Below are 16,688 nucleotides of genomic sequence, written 5' to 3'. Positions count from 1 at the left end.
ACTCTCATACATCCTTCTCCAAGTCTGCAGTGGTAACCCTGCAGCCCTTGCAGGGCTTTTTTCCCTTCAGCCCTTACTCGGCATAAACTGAAAGGCTACACTTGGTGTTGTTCAACCCTGGTGAAATCAAAGGTTACAAAGAACTAGTTCAGGGTGACAAACAGCATTTCCAAATTGAGCCTGGCTGGCCTGTTGTACTGCAGATGCTTCGGCCGTCCAAGGCCAGCTATGGGACCCTCTGTCATTGGCACAACCAATCCCCTTCACGGTGTGCACCCTATTCATTTTGGTCGGACTGTGTTCTCTAAAACACTAGATTTCCAGATTGTTTCAAAAGCATTCACTGCGCACTACACATACATTTCCCACACCCCAAGCTTTTAGGTAACACATATGATTGGCTGAAGAACTGGAATTCTGACTTTCAAGTGCCTGTGATGGGACCTCAGAAAAGTTTAGACTTCAACATTCTCTCCTTAAATTTTTAACTAAAATCCACCCTCTGGTATGATGTGCCAGGTTTGGCTTGTGGCTTCGGGCATCCCCTGATAGACCACCGCATCCTCCCAAGGTAGATGCACCCCAGCTTGAGAAGCATAACACTGGGTCAGATGTCAAATAAAACCACAAATTCCTTATACCTGAAATGAATATAACATTGTGCATCAACTATACTTCAATAATAAAGTTTAAAAAAAGAAAAACTACAAGCTCTTTCATATGGTGCAATACCATACATGATACATACTTGCACATGTACTAAATTTTACCTTTATAAAAAATGAGTCCAAAACCAGTGAGTAAATTAATACAATAAAATGCTGGTTTTGCATGTTACTAAGCAACATAGGAATGTATTTCAGAAAAATTAAAGTTCAAAAGAGGTAGAATGATAAAATGCCTCCTACTGGGGATGCACTAAATAATAACTGACCACAAAGATGCTTTTAAATTCCAGTGACACAAATGCAAAGCTTTAGAACTTCTCACCACTGGCATGCATTTCTGTAGTCATATTACTTTTTGACTTAAGTAGGAAAAGATGAGTCTAAATAAGTAACGCTCCTGAATTACACAACTTTGTAAGGAAACAACTAAAATTATTTAGCTCTAATTGTATACAGTGACCAGGATTAAGCTCCAATGGGTTAACCCAACAGAACAGCTTTAAAGGGGCCAAGTAGAGTGGCTGAATTTTTGTTGAGCATGTATTCCTAAAGACTAATCTTCATGGGGGAATAGCAGGCATTTCTTAAAAGCATCGAATATCTGAGGGAAATCTGGACCAGGAAAGCAACAGTAGAGCATAAACATTAAAAAGAAAGAAAAGTGTATAGAAAAAAGCCAATTCAAAGGAAGATAACAAATGTATTCAGAGTAAAAAGGGAGGATACCATATCAATAAAGAAGAAGAGACTTTGTTTCCATCTCCTGGAAGTGAAGAATAAAATTGCTAAAATTAAAAATGTGAGAGGCAGGTGACAGAGAATGCACACAGTTGGAGATCAAATCACCACGCTGGAAAACTGAGCTAACAAACTCTTTCGGGACTCAGAACCAAAAGACAAAGAGATGGGAACTATGAATGGACAGTTATAATACTGGAAGGAGAGAAGAGGTAGTTCTGGAAATAGAAGTTCCAAAAATATGTTGGAGGGAAGGGAATTATTGTGTTAACTATTAAAGATATTATCAGGGTGATGACCCGACCCTCGAGTTTGAATATATAAAGAGTTTACAGATGGAAATGGCTGAATGAGACAAGAATACATGAATACATAAAAAAAATAGCCATACCTAGACTATCAAGAGATTCACTGATATGAAATCCAATTAAAAAAAGAACAAAATCAAAACGGCCTAAAAATTTCCAGAAAGAAAAAAAATGGCATTTCCTAAGAACTCGGTAAGATCCAGATGGACACTGACATCTCTTCAGCGACACTATGAGCAGAGGCAATGGAGCAGTGTCCTCATAGTTACAAGAGAAAGGAATTTTTTTTAAGTTTATTTATTTATTTTGAGAGAGAGAGAGAGCAAGTGGGGGAAGGACAGAGAGAGGGGGAGAGAGAGAATCCGAAGCAGGTTCTGTGCTGTCAGTGCAGAGCCTGACATGGTGTTCAAACCTATGAACCATGAGGTCATGACTTGAGCTGAAGTCAGACACTTAACTGACTGAGACTCCCAGGTGGCCTGTGAGAAGAGAGTGTATAAGCTAGAATCATTCTATACCCAGTCAAATTCCATTTTAACTGTGAAGGGGGATGAAAAGCTTCCAAAAGTTCCCCAGTCTTGAACTCTCTAAGAAATTATTAGAGGATGATTACCAGCCAAACTCAAAAAAGAATGCAAGAAATAGATAGGAGTATAACAAACAACGATAAGCAAAGAAACAAGCATTAACTCAGAGGTAAATCTGGATAAGTGCTGATAATAAAAATGATTACCAACAATCCAGAATGTAGTTACCAGTTGGTCCCAACACTGGAAATGGTAAAGGGAGGAAAGGCAGAGTGAAAGTGTGCGAAGTGAGAGACTGACAGGGGGAGAAACGTTAGATATTGAGAAAAAAAATGAATTTAAAATCTGAACTTAAACCACACTGAGCTGCTGAAGTACAACGTATACTTGAGGGAGAAAATGAAAATCAGCAGCACTGACAAGTATGATCAAACCAGCAAACAGCAAAAGAGGAAAAAACGGAAAGGGTGGTAAGTGGAAAAAACAAATTAAAACAGGAAGAATGGCCCCAAATATCATTATCAGGATCATAACAGATACAAACAGGTTCAAGTAGCCAATTACAGGTCAGAGACTCTGAGTGTGGCTGAAAAGGAAAAGGCCAGCTATATTTTACTTAGACCTTACTTAAAAACAAAAGGTCACAGGGCAGCTGAATTAAGAGACCAAGAAAGACAAACCAGATAAAGGCTAAAAGAAAAAAAGAAGGCAAAAATCGTTTTGGGAAAAATGGGATACAAGGAGGAAAGTAGTACTAAAAAGGACTATTGACAAAAGATAGGCTCCCCTAGGAACAATTTGGGCGGCCTGGATGAAAATGCCTGTCATTCTTGAAATTTTGTCATCACCAGGTTGGGTGTCATTGTCAAGTCACTGAACAAAGCAAATCCCAGCCTTTGTGGAGTTTTTGTTCTAGAGCAGGACGGATCAGAACACTAATAAACAACCCAACTAGGTAGTATGTCAGATAGTGATTAAGGGAAAAAAAAAAAAAAAAAAAAAAAATGGGGACGGGTCAAAGGGAGTGTGATTTCAAATGCAACTAATAAAGGAAGGCCTTCCTGAGAAGGTGATAAAGGAGCAAGACTTCAAGGACAACCATGCAGATCTCTGAAGGAAGATGATTCCAGGCCGGGGCACCCAGCAAGAGCTGGAGGGGAAGTGGGCTCAAGATGGAAGAGCTTGTTAGTAATGAGAGGAAAGACCAGACATCCAGGAAACTGAAACGAAGGCTCCCTCCCTGAATGATTTTAGGAAATTTCAAAATAAAATGCATGAGGTCAGCTCTCTGAAAAATGACATAACCTAAAAGATTACTTTAGTAGACTACATTAGGAGGCCTCCCAGGTGTCACCCACACCTCATCCTTCATCCGTCAAACCATATGTTTGAAATGCTGTATTGATGAAACAGCACTGAACTTAATAGAAAACCACACCCAGGAGGTCACCACCACTAGCTATGCAATCCTGAGCAGTGTCACTTAATCTCTTCGATCCTCAGAGAGTTATCTTTCAAAATAGGAGTAATAATGGCTATTCTGTCTATCTCACTGGTTTGTTTTGATGCTCAGCTTCTAAATCTAATACAAACAGTTCTATGAATAGTATTAATACTATCATTACATGCCCTGCAGCCTGAGTATATAATTGATACAGCGAACCATCAATTACCTGAAAATTGAAGACAAGATGAAACCACTAACCCATCAAACAAAATATAGGAAATCCTACCTCTCGGCAACTGGTTTGGCAATGTTTTCAAAAATGATCTCTTGGTTTGCACCCTGATCAAAAATTCTTTGAAATCTGCAAATAAGAAAGTGGTGATTATTTAAAGGCTAAGCTTCAAACACATTTGGATTAATATTTTTTTTCTCCCCAAAAGCTTTGTAAATGACCCCATATTTACATCACTGGGCTTACCTAACCTAACACAATGTTTGCCCTGTAGTCCCAACCACACTGCACTGTTGTACCCCTGAACACACATGGTGGGTAAACAGTATTGCTTTGACAAGATCTGCACAATAAATCCCTCTGAAAAACTGCAGCGGCTTTGAACCAAATAATAAACTGTGTGTTCTTTAGGTCTCAAGAGGGACAGTGTCTGCAACTGGCATCAAATTTCAAATCCAGATAAGTACGTGAAATGGAAACCCAAGAACAGGATGTAAACAGCCAAAGAACTTCTGATGTCTGACCTGTAAGGAAAGAACGCAGCTGTGAAATGTATGCTTATGGCACTTGGCTTTAAAATCGTGAACTGAGGTTGATTTTCCATTAATGGGGTGCTGCATTAGCCACTTAATTCATGGGATAGTTTTGTCCCCTTTGGTTGATCGTGAATCAAAAGTCCAAAAGTAAATGAAGACAGACCTGTCCTGAAAAGAGAAGTCTTGATCAGATTGGCAAGGCCAGGGCCCCGGGGAGGTAGAAGGGTACCAATGCTGCTCTTCTCCCAGTAGCACCGTGACTGAGCTTAGTACAGGGGCACAGGCACAGTGGGAAACCTGGGGGAGGAGACACACAATATTCGTTTATAGTGTGGTAAGTTGCTACCAGCAAGTATGGTCCTCGTTAAAGGATCATGAACAGGGGTGCCTGGGTGGCCCAGTGGGTTAAGCGTCTGACGCCTGATTTTGGCTCAGGTCATGACCTCACAGTTTGTGAGTTCAAGCCCTGCATTCGGCTCTCTGCTGTCAGCATGGAGTCCATTTGGAATTCTCTCTCTCCCTCTTTCTCATCCTTCTCTTGCTCTCTCTTTCTCTCTCTTTCAAAAATAAATAAAAACTTAAAAAAAATCATGAAGAAAGAGAGAAATGGGGAAGGAAAGGAGGAGGGGGAGAAGGGAGAGAAAGAAGAGAAGCATAAGCAAATAGGGCAAAATGTTAACAATTGGTGAATCCCCCACCAAGAGTATAGGAGAGGCAATTGCACTATTCTTCCACCTCTTCTGCATAAATTTTTTCAAAATCAAAATTAGGGGTGGTGTGGCTTTAAAGCAAAAGGTGTAAAACAAACATGTTGAGGGTATCTGAAGCAGCTTTCAGAGTGTCCTGGGAAGCTTTGGTCTACGTGTCCCACTTGTGACTCAAAAGTGAGTCGGGCACATGTTCAACTACAGTAGAGACTACATGAAATGTGGGACTCTTTGCACTGCGAAGGAGTTCAGAAGAACGTCTGGAGCTGGGCAAGAAAGATAAATGGCATGAAATTCATTGTCTTTAATCAACGTTAACTTCAAAAGTTCCTCATAGCTTATCAACCTCCCTTTTGAAGAAGCAAACAATGAAACCATACAAAGAGAGACTGTCTGACCCTCTGCCTGCAATGCCATTTTGCAGGCAGGATTATATCTTAGACAGCAGTACTTACCAACTGTGCCCAGAACGCTCCTCAGAACGCGTGAGAGGCACAGCTTCCGATATGAATGCTGACCTAACACAGGGGGTGTGGCTGCTCAAATGCTCATCTGAGCACAGAGTCAACAGTGCTTTTGAGGATGATGATGATAAGGCGGATTTGCCTCTTTTACCAGGCTGGTGATGGCTGAGTGATTAATCAGCCATTCCCAAATCCACCTCCCTAATAGGAATTACATCTACTGCCATGCAAAGAGATGGCAGGCATTTCAATAAAGACCAAATATCATCATCCCCAAATATTTTATTTTATATAATGTAGTTACATAGTAATTTGAAAAGTCATAATGATCAGCTAGCTTCTGAAAATCATGGAAGAACAAAATAGAATCATAGACCTTCATAAGTTCAGTGGAATCTTTTACAGAGGAGGAAGCTGAGGTCCAGGAAGATAAAGCAATTTACCCGTGGTCCTGGAGCTAATCGGTAATGGTCCCTGAGACATAACTTAAGTGTTCTGATTCCGTGGAGGTCTTTTCACTTATTAGGAAGTTGCATAGGCTTTTTCTAAATTCCATTTCAAATTTGGCATATGCTGATCTCTTCCCATCCCAAACCTGTTCTTCCTGATCCTCCACATCCTAGTAAATAACAACTCCATCCTTCTAAACATTCAGGCCAAAACTTTTAGGGTACCCTTGACTCCTCTCCTTCCACTATACTCTATATCCAACCCATCAGCTAACTCTGTCAGCTCTAATCTTCAAAATACATCTAGAATCCACCTATTTCTCAACATTTTCACTTGCTACTACCCCAGCCCAAGTGACTATAATTTCTTGCCTGGTCTCTCTTGAAACAGCTATCTGAGTAGAATCTTACAGTCTGTTTTCCACATGCCAGGAGAAATGATCCTGCTAAAACATAAGGGAAATTATTTTATTCTTCTGCTCAAAACCCTCCATCACCTTCCCATAACATTTTGGGAGAAAAAAAAACTTACAATGACTGCTTCCCCAAAAGAATCCTTACAATGACTTATAGGACTCCCTATGATCTGGTCACTCTGTCACCCCTTTAACCTTCTTCTTCCCCTCTCTCCCCTTTGCTCACTCTCCTGTAGCCACATAGATCCCTCTACTCTTCCTCAGACATGCCAGCACTCTCCCACCTCAGGGACTCAGTCTTCGTATCTCCTTTGCCTGGAATCCCAATCAGATAGCTGAATGTCTGACTTCCTCACCTCCTTCAAGTTCAACTAGCATCTTCCTGTAATATCTTCCCTGACTGCCCTACGACCACTGAAACCATCCCTTCCCTTTGCTGCCCCTCTTCTAGCACTTCTTATTCCCCTGCCTGCCATATTTTTTCTCTGTGGCACTTAACGCTTTCTGACATACATTGTACTTCTGATCTCCCTGACCACCTCCTCCCACTAAAATGTAAGCACCATAGGAGCAGGGCCTTTGCTGCATTCCCTGCTGTATTCCTAGCCATTATACAGCATACAGTGGAGGGTCAATAAATACTGATTGATTGAATGAATGAACTTTCTTGGGAGAAAACACCCTTAAATGCTGAAATATTTATCTCTGAACACGGGCTTAAGTTAAATACTTTATCAATTTCTTTATTTAAAATACTAAAGCCAATATCTTTAATCTAGAGATTTAGAAAAAATGAATAAGAGAATTAAAAATAAGCAAATAGGGGTGCCTGGGTGGCTCAGTCAGTTAAGCACCTGACTCTTGATTTCGGCTCAGGTCATGATCTCATGGTTCATGAGATCAAGCCCCATGTTGGGCTCTGGGCTGACATCACAGAGCCTACCTGGGATCCTCTCTCTCCCTCTCTGTCTGCCCCCTCGTCCTACTCTCTTTGTCTCTCAAAATAAATAAATAACATTTTTAAAAAACAGCCTGGAGAGAAATGCAAGACAGCAATTACGATTCCTTCAGCAGGACCCATAAATCCACTCCCTAAATTCAGGCAGAGATCAAATATGGCTTTAACTTGGGCTCGAACTGCTTTAAAAGTCAAAAGTAGGGGTAAAAGAAAACAGCACAATCTGAAACTAGAGAATAAAGGCAGCATGAAGTAGTCCGAATCCCTTAATTCAAAGCCTGGCTACTCAAAGAGAATCTGGACCACAGGCACTGAAGACAATCCAGGGGTGGCTATTGGGTACTTTGCACCTGATCCCTACAGTTCAGCACTGTCCAAAAGAAATACCATGCAATCCAGAAATGTGAGCATATATGTAATTTAAAATTTTCCAATAGCTACTGTTTTTTAAAAAAAGAAACAGGTAAAATCAATTTTAATAATCCACTTTTAATCCAATATATCCCAAAACATTATCATTTTTTTAAAATGTGCTTTCATTGTTTTTGAGAGAGAGACATAGAGCACAAGTTAGGAAGGGGCAGAGAGAGAGGGAAACACAGAATCTGAAGCAGGCGCCAGGCTCTGAGCTGCCAGCACAGAGCCTGACACAGGGCTCAAACGCACAAACCCCAAGATCATGACCTGAGCCAAAGTCTGATGCTTAAAGGACTGAGCCACCCAGATGCCCCCTCAAAATGTTATCATTTTAATATGCAATCAATATGAAAAAACTCTTGAGATGTTTTACATTCCTTTTTTTTTACAGTCCTTTTTTTTTTTTTTTTTTTTTTTTACACTAAGCCTTCAAGAATCCTTGATCTATTTTACACTAAGAGCACATCCCAGTTCAGGCTATAGCTACAGTTCAAGTGCTTAAGAGCTACCTGTGGCTAGTGGCCACTACATTAGACAATACTGTTATGGAGTGTACATATGAGCATATGAGGTCAATATATCATTTATGTCACAGAGAAGGCTCATCCATACAGGACACAAATTATACCTTAAGTTCTTGACTTTAGGGGCACCTGGGTGGCTCAGTAGGTTGAGTGTCCGACTTCGGCTCAGGTCATGATCTCACGTTTCATGGGTTCGAGCCCCGTGTTGGGCTCTGTGCTGACAGCCAGCTCAGAGCCCGGAGCCTGTCTTTGGATACTGTGTCTCCCTCTCTCTCTGCCCCTCCTCTGCTCATGGTCTCTCTCTCTCTCTCTCTCTCTCTCTCTCTCTCTGTCTCTCAGAAATAAATAAAAACATTAAAAAAAAAAAAGTTCTTGACTTTAATAAAGTTTAGTCCTACAATGAGCTTCCTATAAGAGTCTAACCATAGTGGGCCAAGGAGGAAAAGAACAGCACTAGATAAGCAGATACAGCAAAGAAACGCAGGGATCCTGGGATGGCATCCTGGATGGAGACATACACCCTCTTTTCAACTCTGGGCACAGCAATGAAAAGACAACTTGAAATCTACCTACCAGACAAGATAGAGAACCGTTCTCCCTGAGAAATGGCACTCATGATTTCATGGTGGATATTAATGCACCACAAGAGTCCAATAGTGAAACAGAAATGAAAGAGAAAGATAAACTTACTTAAATTTGTAGTTTTCTCGCTTATTATTCACAAATCCATCTGCCAAATCACGAGGCACGATAATTTCCAAGGTAGGTGTTAATTTTTCATCTTCGTCTATGGAATAAATCTGCAAAGATGAAGATAACAAATGAATATGGCACGGTGAAATTAAGGCTTGAACTATGAACATGTTATCATGATAGGCATTGTAATTGTACAAAAAAATTATACTTTCAAGATAGACCACAACCTACTATAATTTGGATAATTTTCCTCTGAATCGTGTGCACACTCAAAACAAATATATGGAACTGGTAAAGAGGTGAAACCTAAATTGGTGCTCTACCAAAGCTCAGCTCCCCTTTGAAAGATCTAGTATTCCAATCTGAGCATTTGAGTATCTCTGTTGTAGAGAAACTAATAGTTCTGAAAGCAGGACATTAATCAAAGTACTGCTTTGAAATTATGTACCAAAAGTTAACATCTTACTACAACCAACAAGCCTTTCTGAGCATTTACAAAGTGGCTGAGGCAGATCAAAGGACTGGGTCTGAGACTTCTCAGAGAGCTCACAAGAATGCTCTAATTCAAGTTATATTCAAAGCAGCCCAAGATTCCGTGAGACATATTCAGGCATTTGATAAAAGACATGTGGTTTCAAAAGACATATGTAATTCATGTCTTTGATGTCATCTTCAAGGTTCTCCTCCCAGCTCAGTCACTAATTAGCAAGGGACCTAGGAGAAATCACTTAACCTCTCTAAACTGATATGGAAATGAAGCGTCTCCACCAGCCCCCTTACAATTGTAAATGCTCTGATTCTCTTCTCCGTTACCTACTCCTTTATTTACTGGCCAGGAAAATCAAGACTCAAGCCTATAAAGAGGTCATGTGGAATAAAGAATAGAGTAAGATTTGGTACTCAAAGACTTGTGTCCAATTCTGAGCTCAATTTACCGGCTGTGTGACCAGCCACCACATTCAGAATCTCAGTTCCTTTATCCATAAAATGAGGAAAACAGAATTGCCACCCTTACAAGACTGCTGTGGGGATAAATGATGTCATGGAAATGGAAGCATTTTGTAATGCACCATAAAAAATGTTAGTCATTAGATTTAGCTTTTTTTTTTTTTTTTTTGAAAAAAGACTTCTTGTCTTTCACCAGGAAATAAAATTCTTTCTGACAGGCAATATTTCCTGTTTAAGACTCATTTAGATGCTTGATTATGGGGGGAAAGTCATATTCTTAAACAAGTAAAAGCCTGCCTGAATCTCCCAAAAGTCTAAATAATGTTCCTAAGCAGATTTTTATTGCACCCTCTCACTTAAAATGTGAAGAATTCATGCAGAAAAGTCATCCTGTAAAACAAAATTATTTGTAGAAAGTAATGGCATCAGGTCTGAGACTTTTCCATGGCTAAGTTTTCTCAAGAGACATTTAAAAATTATATCCTGTAGGGTACTACACACACACAAAAAAGTTAATGGCTACACAGGTGAGCGAAAGGGGTGTGTAAGACATGAAACATACAAGAGTGAGGCACTCCTTATAATGCGAGTCACACGTTTTCGAAAATTCTGTAACATTCAGTGCTCACAAGACAGAAAAGACCATCGACTACAGTAAAAACAGTGATCCCTCTACCTCCGTGATTAAGCCATTCTTTGAGGCATTAAAGAAAAGTCCCTCTCAGCCAGAAAGGGACTTTATATATTCAGTCATAACAATACTTACTTGAGACACAGTGGGGTTGATATACCTAGAAGACAATTAGAAGAAATGCAAAAAAGAATGTAACCATGTTTTTAAAATGTATTAAAAGCACTGCACAAATGAAAAGCATGGCCATTGCTAAAATTATCAGAGGTTTGTCTAATGCATCTTCTGAGTTACCATTCTATAAATTATCATTTACTCTATAGTGCCTTAAGAAATAAGACTAATGAAGTCATGCAGTCACAAAATGAAGAGGAAAGAAAACTACCTTTGAATTACTCTTGGGGGAATGTTACAGACAGCATTTCTTGTCAAAGGAACAACCATACCTCTCTCAGGAGCAAAAAGATAGGATGCTAAAAGTGGGATTTCTAAAGAAAATCAGGGATACACTAACTCAAAATGCATTCATCTGTGTTCTCTTATTTTTGAGTATGTGGCATAATGTTGCAACTTGGTAAGAATCTGCCATTATAAAAATACAGTACGAGATGCACAAATACTCCGCGGAATATCAAGCAATCCATTCCACAGGACCTCACCAAAGAAATGCAAAAGAAGGGGGCACCTGGGTGGCTCAGTCAGTTTGGCATCCTTGGTTTCAGCTTAGGTCATGATCTTGCAGTTTCCTGAGTTCGAATCCTGTGTCAGGCTCTGGGCTGGCAGCACAGAGCTTGCTTGGGATTCTCCCTCTCCTCCTCTCTCTGCCCCTTCCCCACTCACCTTGTCTCTGTCTCTCTCAAAATAAATAAATAAACTTTTTTTAAAAATGCAAAAGAAAGCAGAGTAAAATACCCAAACACTGCACTTTAAAAAAGAAAGTTCAAAGTTACCTCCAAGGTTCTCTATCAACCCCTTCCATATCCCTATTCCCACCCCAACCCCTCCCCCAATCTCAAAGCACCTGCTTCCCACTGCTGAATCTATGCAGTCAAGCCCAATATTTTTGGCTAAGAGCCTGAAGAGGTACATAGGGACTTTACATATAAAACACTTGGTATGGATAATGCACTTTTAAAAACCTTCTTGCAAGTGAATATAATAGGAGAGAAAATGGGAAGATATCCATGGTTTCTTTCTACACTGTTTTATCCCTTAAAAAAAAAAAAAAAAAGCCAGTATTTTCTTTGGAGTTTTCTCATGCATCTTATCTTAAAGTATTCCACGAGTAAAAAGACTGTTCATGATGATGGTGACAAAGATGCCATATTTCTTGCTTTAAATACATAAATTGCACAAGGCAAAGGCTACATTAGGATATACTATGTTACACATATACACACTGTGCATATGGGATAGATATAAAATATTAATAATATACCCATACTCATGAGTAAGTTCCAGATTGCCCTTACCTACTCTACTTTGGGAGGCAAACAAAAAAGTTTTGTCTGAAGAGCAAAGAACTTTGGATCCTTAATTAAAATCAGGGTTTTGCCACTCACTGGTTGGATGGCTTGGCCACATTATTTAATCTACCTGAGACTCCGTTTCCTCATCTACAAAATGAGGACAATGACATCAACATGCTCACCAACCTGAGAATCAGAGATAATGTGGACAAAACACCTGAGTGGTAAGAATGACGATGCTCTTTCTAGGGAGGAAAACAAGACAAAACAAAACAGGTCTTGAAACCTTTAAGAAGCACACCAAATGGCTCTGCTCAAGGCAAGGGCAATGACTTAACACTTTCCGTACCTCTGTCTTTAGCACCCTAGAGGAAGCATCTAGTAAATGCTCAGTTAATATTTCCAGAATGAAGAGGATTATGTGTATTATTTGTTTAGGGACGCAGAAATATCTACATCTCCAATAAGTATACGTCAAAGGTGCATGCTTGTGTTGCACAACGACGATGTAGTTAGGCAACAAATTCCTAAGAGCCCACTGTTCGCAGAGTCAGAGCGCTGTTTGGTTTTGGTCTGTGGATCTACCTACATTATCTGTAACATCTCAGACGTGTATGGACTTGCATATCTTGCTGACACGTTCTGCCCGGGTGAGAAACATACTTTTGGGCGCATCTGTGTGCAGAGTGTGCAGAGCGGCGTGACCGCTCCGCAGAAATGTGGGATAAGGGTGCCATGTTGAGGCGCGCTCCCTGGGTGCGCGCACAGGCGCACACACGCACCGTCCTCCACGCGTGAACACGCGTGCCCCGGGGCCCGTGTGGGGGTCTGTGCACAGCGTCCGCGCCCGGGGCGGGGAGGAAGGTACTCTTGCCGGACCAGACTGGCCTGGGTGTCTGCCCGCGTCCCTGACAGCGGGGCGCTGGGGTCTGCGTGGCGGCCCGGGCGCCTTAGCAGAGTGTGAGGGACAAGTGCCAACCCTCCGTCCCAGCCTAGCGCCCCACGTGCTGTCCCTCCCCTGCCTGGGAGGCCCCGCCGCGCCGCCACTCTCGCTGCCCGTACCCCTTGTTGCTGTTTCCGGACAGTGGGCTTCACCCTCGCGAAAATCTGGATGGTCTGCTTCACCATCTCCTCCCGGTTCTGCACTGACCCTTGACCTCTCTCAGGCTCTGGTTCCCAAAACTTCAGAACCCCACCACTTCCGGCGAGCTGAGCCTTAGCAACAGTAACTATGGACGCTACCCAAGGAGCACCGCGCCAACCGGGACCGCCTCCTCTCCCTAATTGGTTGCTGAAGGTCGATGCGGCTGAAGGGAAGCACTGAGGGGCGGGGGTTGGGGCGGGGCCGAGCGGAGAGTGCTGCGCACGCGCCGAAGCAAGGTCTGGGCACCAGGGTTAGCTCCACAGCTGGCCTACAGAGTGGTTAATGGGGTGACAACCACCATGCCTCGCCCTGTTCCTTAATCCATTCTTTCTCTGTGCCAACACCTCTTTTTAACACTAAAGTTATTCTGTTTTTCATTATTCATTCATTGAAGAAATGTCACTTGATCTGTGACAAGCAGCATACTGGCTGGGGATGATCTGAGCTGAGCAACACTGACTCTGCCCCCTTAGCGATGAGGGTCTGATGAAGGAGGCAGCTTTTCAACAGGAAGTTACAAGTTACCGGGGGTTGGGCATGCGATTCTATGGAAGGCACCTCCCCAATCTCTGTTTTGGAAGAGGCCAAGCCTGGAAGAGAGAAGGACTACTTGCCATGCAATGGTCCTGTCAAGAAGGGATGGGCTCCCTTGTGCACTGTTAGTGGGAATGTAAATTTGTGCAGCCGCTATAGAAAACAGGATGGAGGTTCCTCAAGAAATTAAAAATAGCACTGCCATATGATCCAGCAACTCCTCTGGAAATATATCCAAAAGATTTGAAAGCTGGATGCCAAAGAGATTACTGCACTCCCACATTCACTGCAGTGTTAGCCAAGACATAGAAACAACTTCTGTGTTCATCAGTGGATGAATGGATAAAGAAAATGTGATATGTTTGTTTTTATATATTATTTTATATGAATATTAGTTTTGTATATTATTTATTTTCCATGTGTAATGGAGTATGTACATATATACAATGCATTTCTGGAATAAAAAAATAAACAAGGAAATCCTACCATTTGCAACTACACAGAAGAAACTGGAGGGCATTATGTTAAGTGAAATAACTTAGAAGGAGAAAGGCAAATAGTATATGATCTCACTTATCTGTAGAATCTGAAAGAGCTGAACTCATAGAAACAGAGAGTAGAATAGGTTTCCAGGGGCTGGGGGTAGGGAAAATGGGGAGAGAGTGGTCAGAGGGACAAACTGCCAGTCATAAGACAAATAAGTTCTGGGGATCTAATGTACAGCAGAGTGACTATAGTTAACAATATTGTATTATACACTTGAAAATTGCATAGACAGTAAATCTTAAATATTCTCATCTGAAAAACAAATGGAAATTATGTAAAGTGATGGAGGTGTTAACTAACCTTATTGTGATAACCATTTCACAATACAGGTTCCTGACTTACAATGGTTTGACCAATGATTTTTCATCTTTATGATGGTGCCAAAGCAGAGTGCATTTAGTAGAGAACTGTACTTAGAATTTTGAATTTTGATCTTTTCCTAGGTTGATGATATACAATATTATACTGTCTGATAATGCTGGGTAGCAGCAGGGAGCCACAGCTCCCAGTCATCCATGTGATCACAAGGTTAAATAACCTATACACTTACCCAGACAACCATTTTGTTTTTCACTTTCAGTACAGTGTTCAATAAGTTACATGAGATGTTCAACACTTTATTATAAAACAGACTTTGTGTTAGGTGATTTTTCCCAACTGTAGGTGTATAAGGTGAGTTTTTGAGCACGTTTGAGATAGGCTAGGCTAAGCTATGGTTGATTGGTATGGTAAGTGTATTGACTGCATTTTCAATGTGATATTTTCAACTTAAGATAGGTTTTTTGAGACCCCATCATAAGTCAAGAATGATCTACATATACATGGATTAAATTATCAATTGTACATATTAAATGTATATGTCAATTGCATCTCAATAAATCTGGAAAATACACACATACATGAGAAAGGATGAGTACTTCAAAAGACACTGTTAGCACATAAAAAGATGTTCAGCATCATTATCCACCAGGAAAATACATATTAAAACCACAATGGGATGTCACTACATGTCTATCTGAATGGCTAAAATAAAAAATAGCAGGGGCACCTGGGTGACTCAGTCAGTTAAGCATCTGACTTCGGCTCAGGTCATGAACTCACGATTCGTGAGTTCAAGCCCCATGAGCCCCACGTCGGGTTCTGTGCTGGCAGCTCAGAGCCTGAAGCCTGTTTCAGATCCTGTGTCTCCCTCTCTCTCTGCCCCTCCCCCGCTCATGCTTTGTCTCTCTCTGTCTCAAAAATAAACTACTAAAAAAATAAAAAATAGCAACAAAACTAGGTCCTGACTGGGGTACAGGGAAACTGAATGACTCATACATTACTGGTGGGAATATATAATGTGAAATGTATTATGGATAGTGGTACAGCCAGTTTAGAAAATGGTTTGGCAGTTTTTTTTACAAAAGTAAATATGCAACTAGTATAAGATCCAGCAATTATGCTCCTGGTCATTTATCCCAGAGAAATGAAAACTTGTGTTCACACACACAAAAAAGCCCTGTACTTAAATGTACATAGCAGCTTTATTTGTAATAGCTCCAAACTGAAAACAATTCAGATGTCCTTGAGCTGCTGAATGTATTTAAAAAAAAAAAAAAAAGACTGTGGAATAGTATTCAGCAATAAAAATGGAGGGACTACTAGTAGATATTAACAAGTTGGATGAATTTCCAGGGAATTATGCTAAGTGAAAGAAGCCAGGCTCAAAATCAAATACTCTATGATTCCATTTATATAACATTCTTGAAATGACAAAATTATAGAGATGAAGGGGAGATTAGTGGTTTCCAGGGGTTAAGGGAAGAAGGGAGGGGGTGAAGTGGCTATGGCTATAAAAGGATCCTAGTGATGGCCTGTTTGTATCTTGACTGTGGCACCAGTCACAGAAATCTACACATGTGATAGAACTGCATAGAAACACACACACACACACACAAATGAGTGTGTATAAAGCTGGTGAAAGTTGAATAAGATTGAATAAGATGGATAGATTGTATCAATGTCCTTTCCTTGGTTGTGATGTTATGTTATAGTTGTGCAAGATGTTACCATTGGGAAACACTGGGGGAAGGGAAAGCAAAACTCTGTGTTATTTCTTACAACTGTGTGTGAATCCACAATTGTCTCAAAACACAAAGTTTTTAAAAAGAAACTCCTACTAGAGAATAAAAAGACAAGCCACAAACTGCAAAAACATTTTTGAGAAACACATATGTAGTAAAGGACTTGCATCCAGAATACCTGAAAACTCTTAAAACCCAATAAAAAATAGGAAAACAACACAATTTAGTTTTTTAAAGAGGGGGATCAAAGATTTGAACAGACACTT

At 40.7% G+C, this 16,688-nt stretch overlaps 1 protein-coding gene across 1 annotated transcript in view; it reads right to left on the bottom strand.

Annotated features, from left to right (window-relative positions):
• LOC144232125 (kinesin-like protein KIF6) overlaps positions 1-13,280 on the bottom strand; it is a gene marked incomplete at its 3' end in the record, with an annotated part of 187,123 nt that extends 173,843 nt beyond the window's left edge. Inside the window, exons 1-3 of the mRNA XM_077764825.1 lie at positions 13,198-13,280; positions 9,082-9,191; positions 3,975-4,049 (exon numbers count right to left, since the gene is read on the bottom strand). Of these exons, the coding sequence (XP_077620951.1) occupies positions 3,975-4,049; positions 9,082-9,191; positions 13,198-13,263 (251 nt within the window). The remainder of the gene's footprint in view (positions 1-3,974; positions 4,050-9,081; positions 9,192-13,197) is intronic.
• Positions 13,281-16,688: the final 3,408 nt, after the last annotated feature.

The sequence above is a fragment of the Crocuta crocuta genome, unplaced genomic scaffold, assembly GCF_008692635.1.
Source record: "Crocuta crocuta isolate KB4526 unplaced genomic scaffold, BGI_CrCroc_1.0 scaffold44, whole genome shotgun sequence".
Taxonomy (NCBI): Eukaryota; Metazoa; Chordata; class Mammalia; order Carnivora; family Hyaenidae; genus Crocuta; species Crocuta crocuta.
This window is presented reverse-complemented; position numbering and strand designations above follow the sequence as displayed.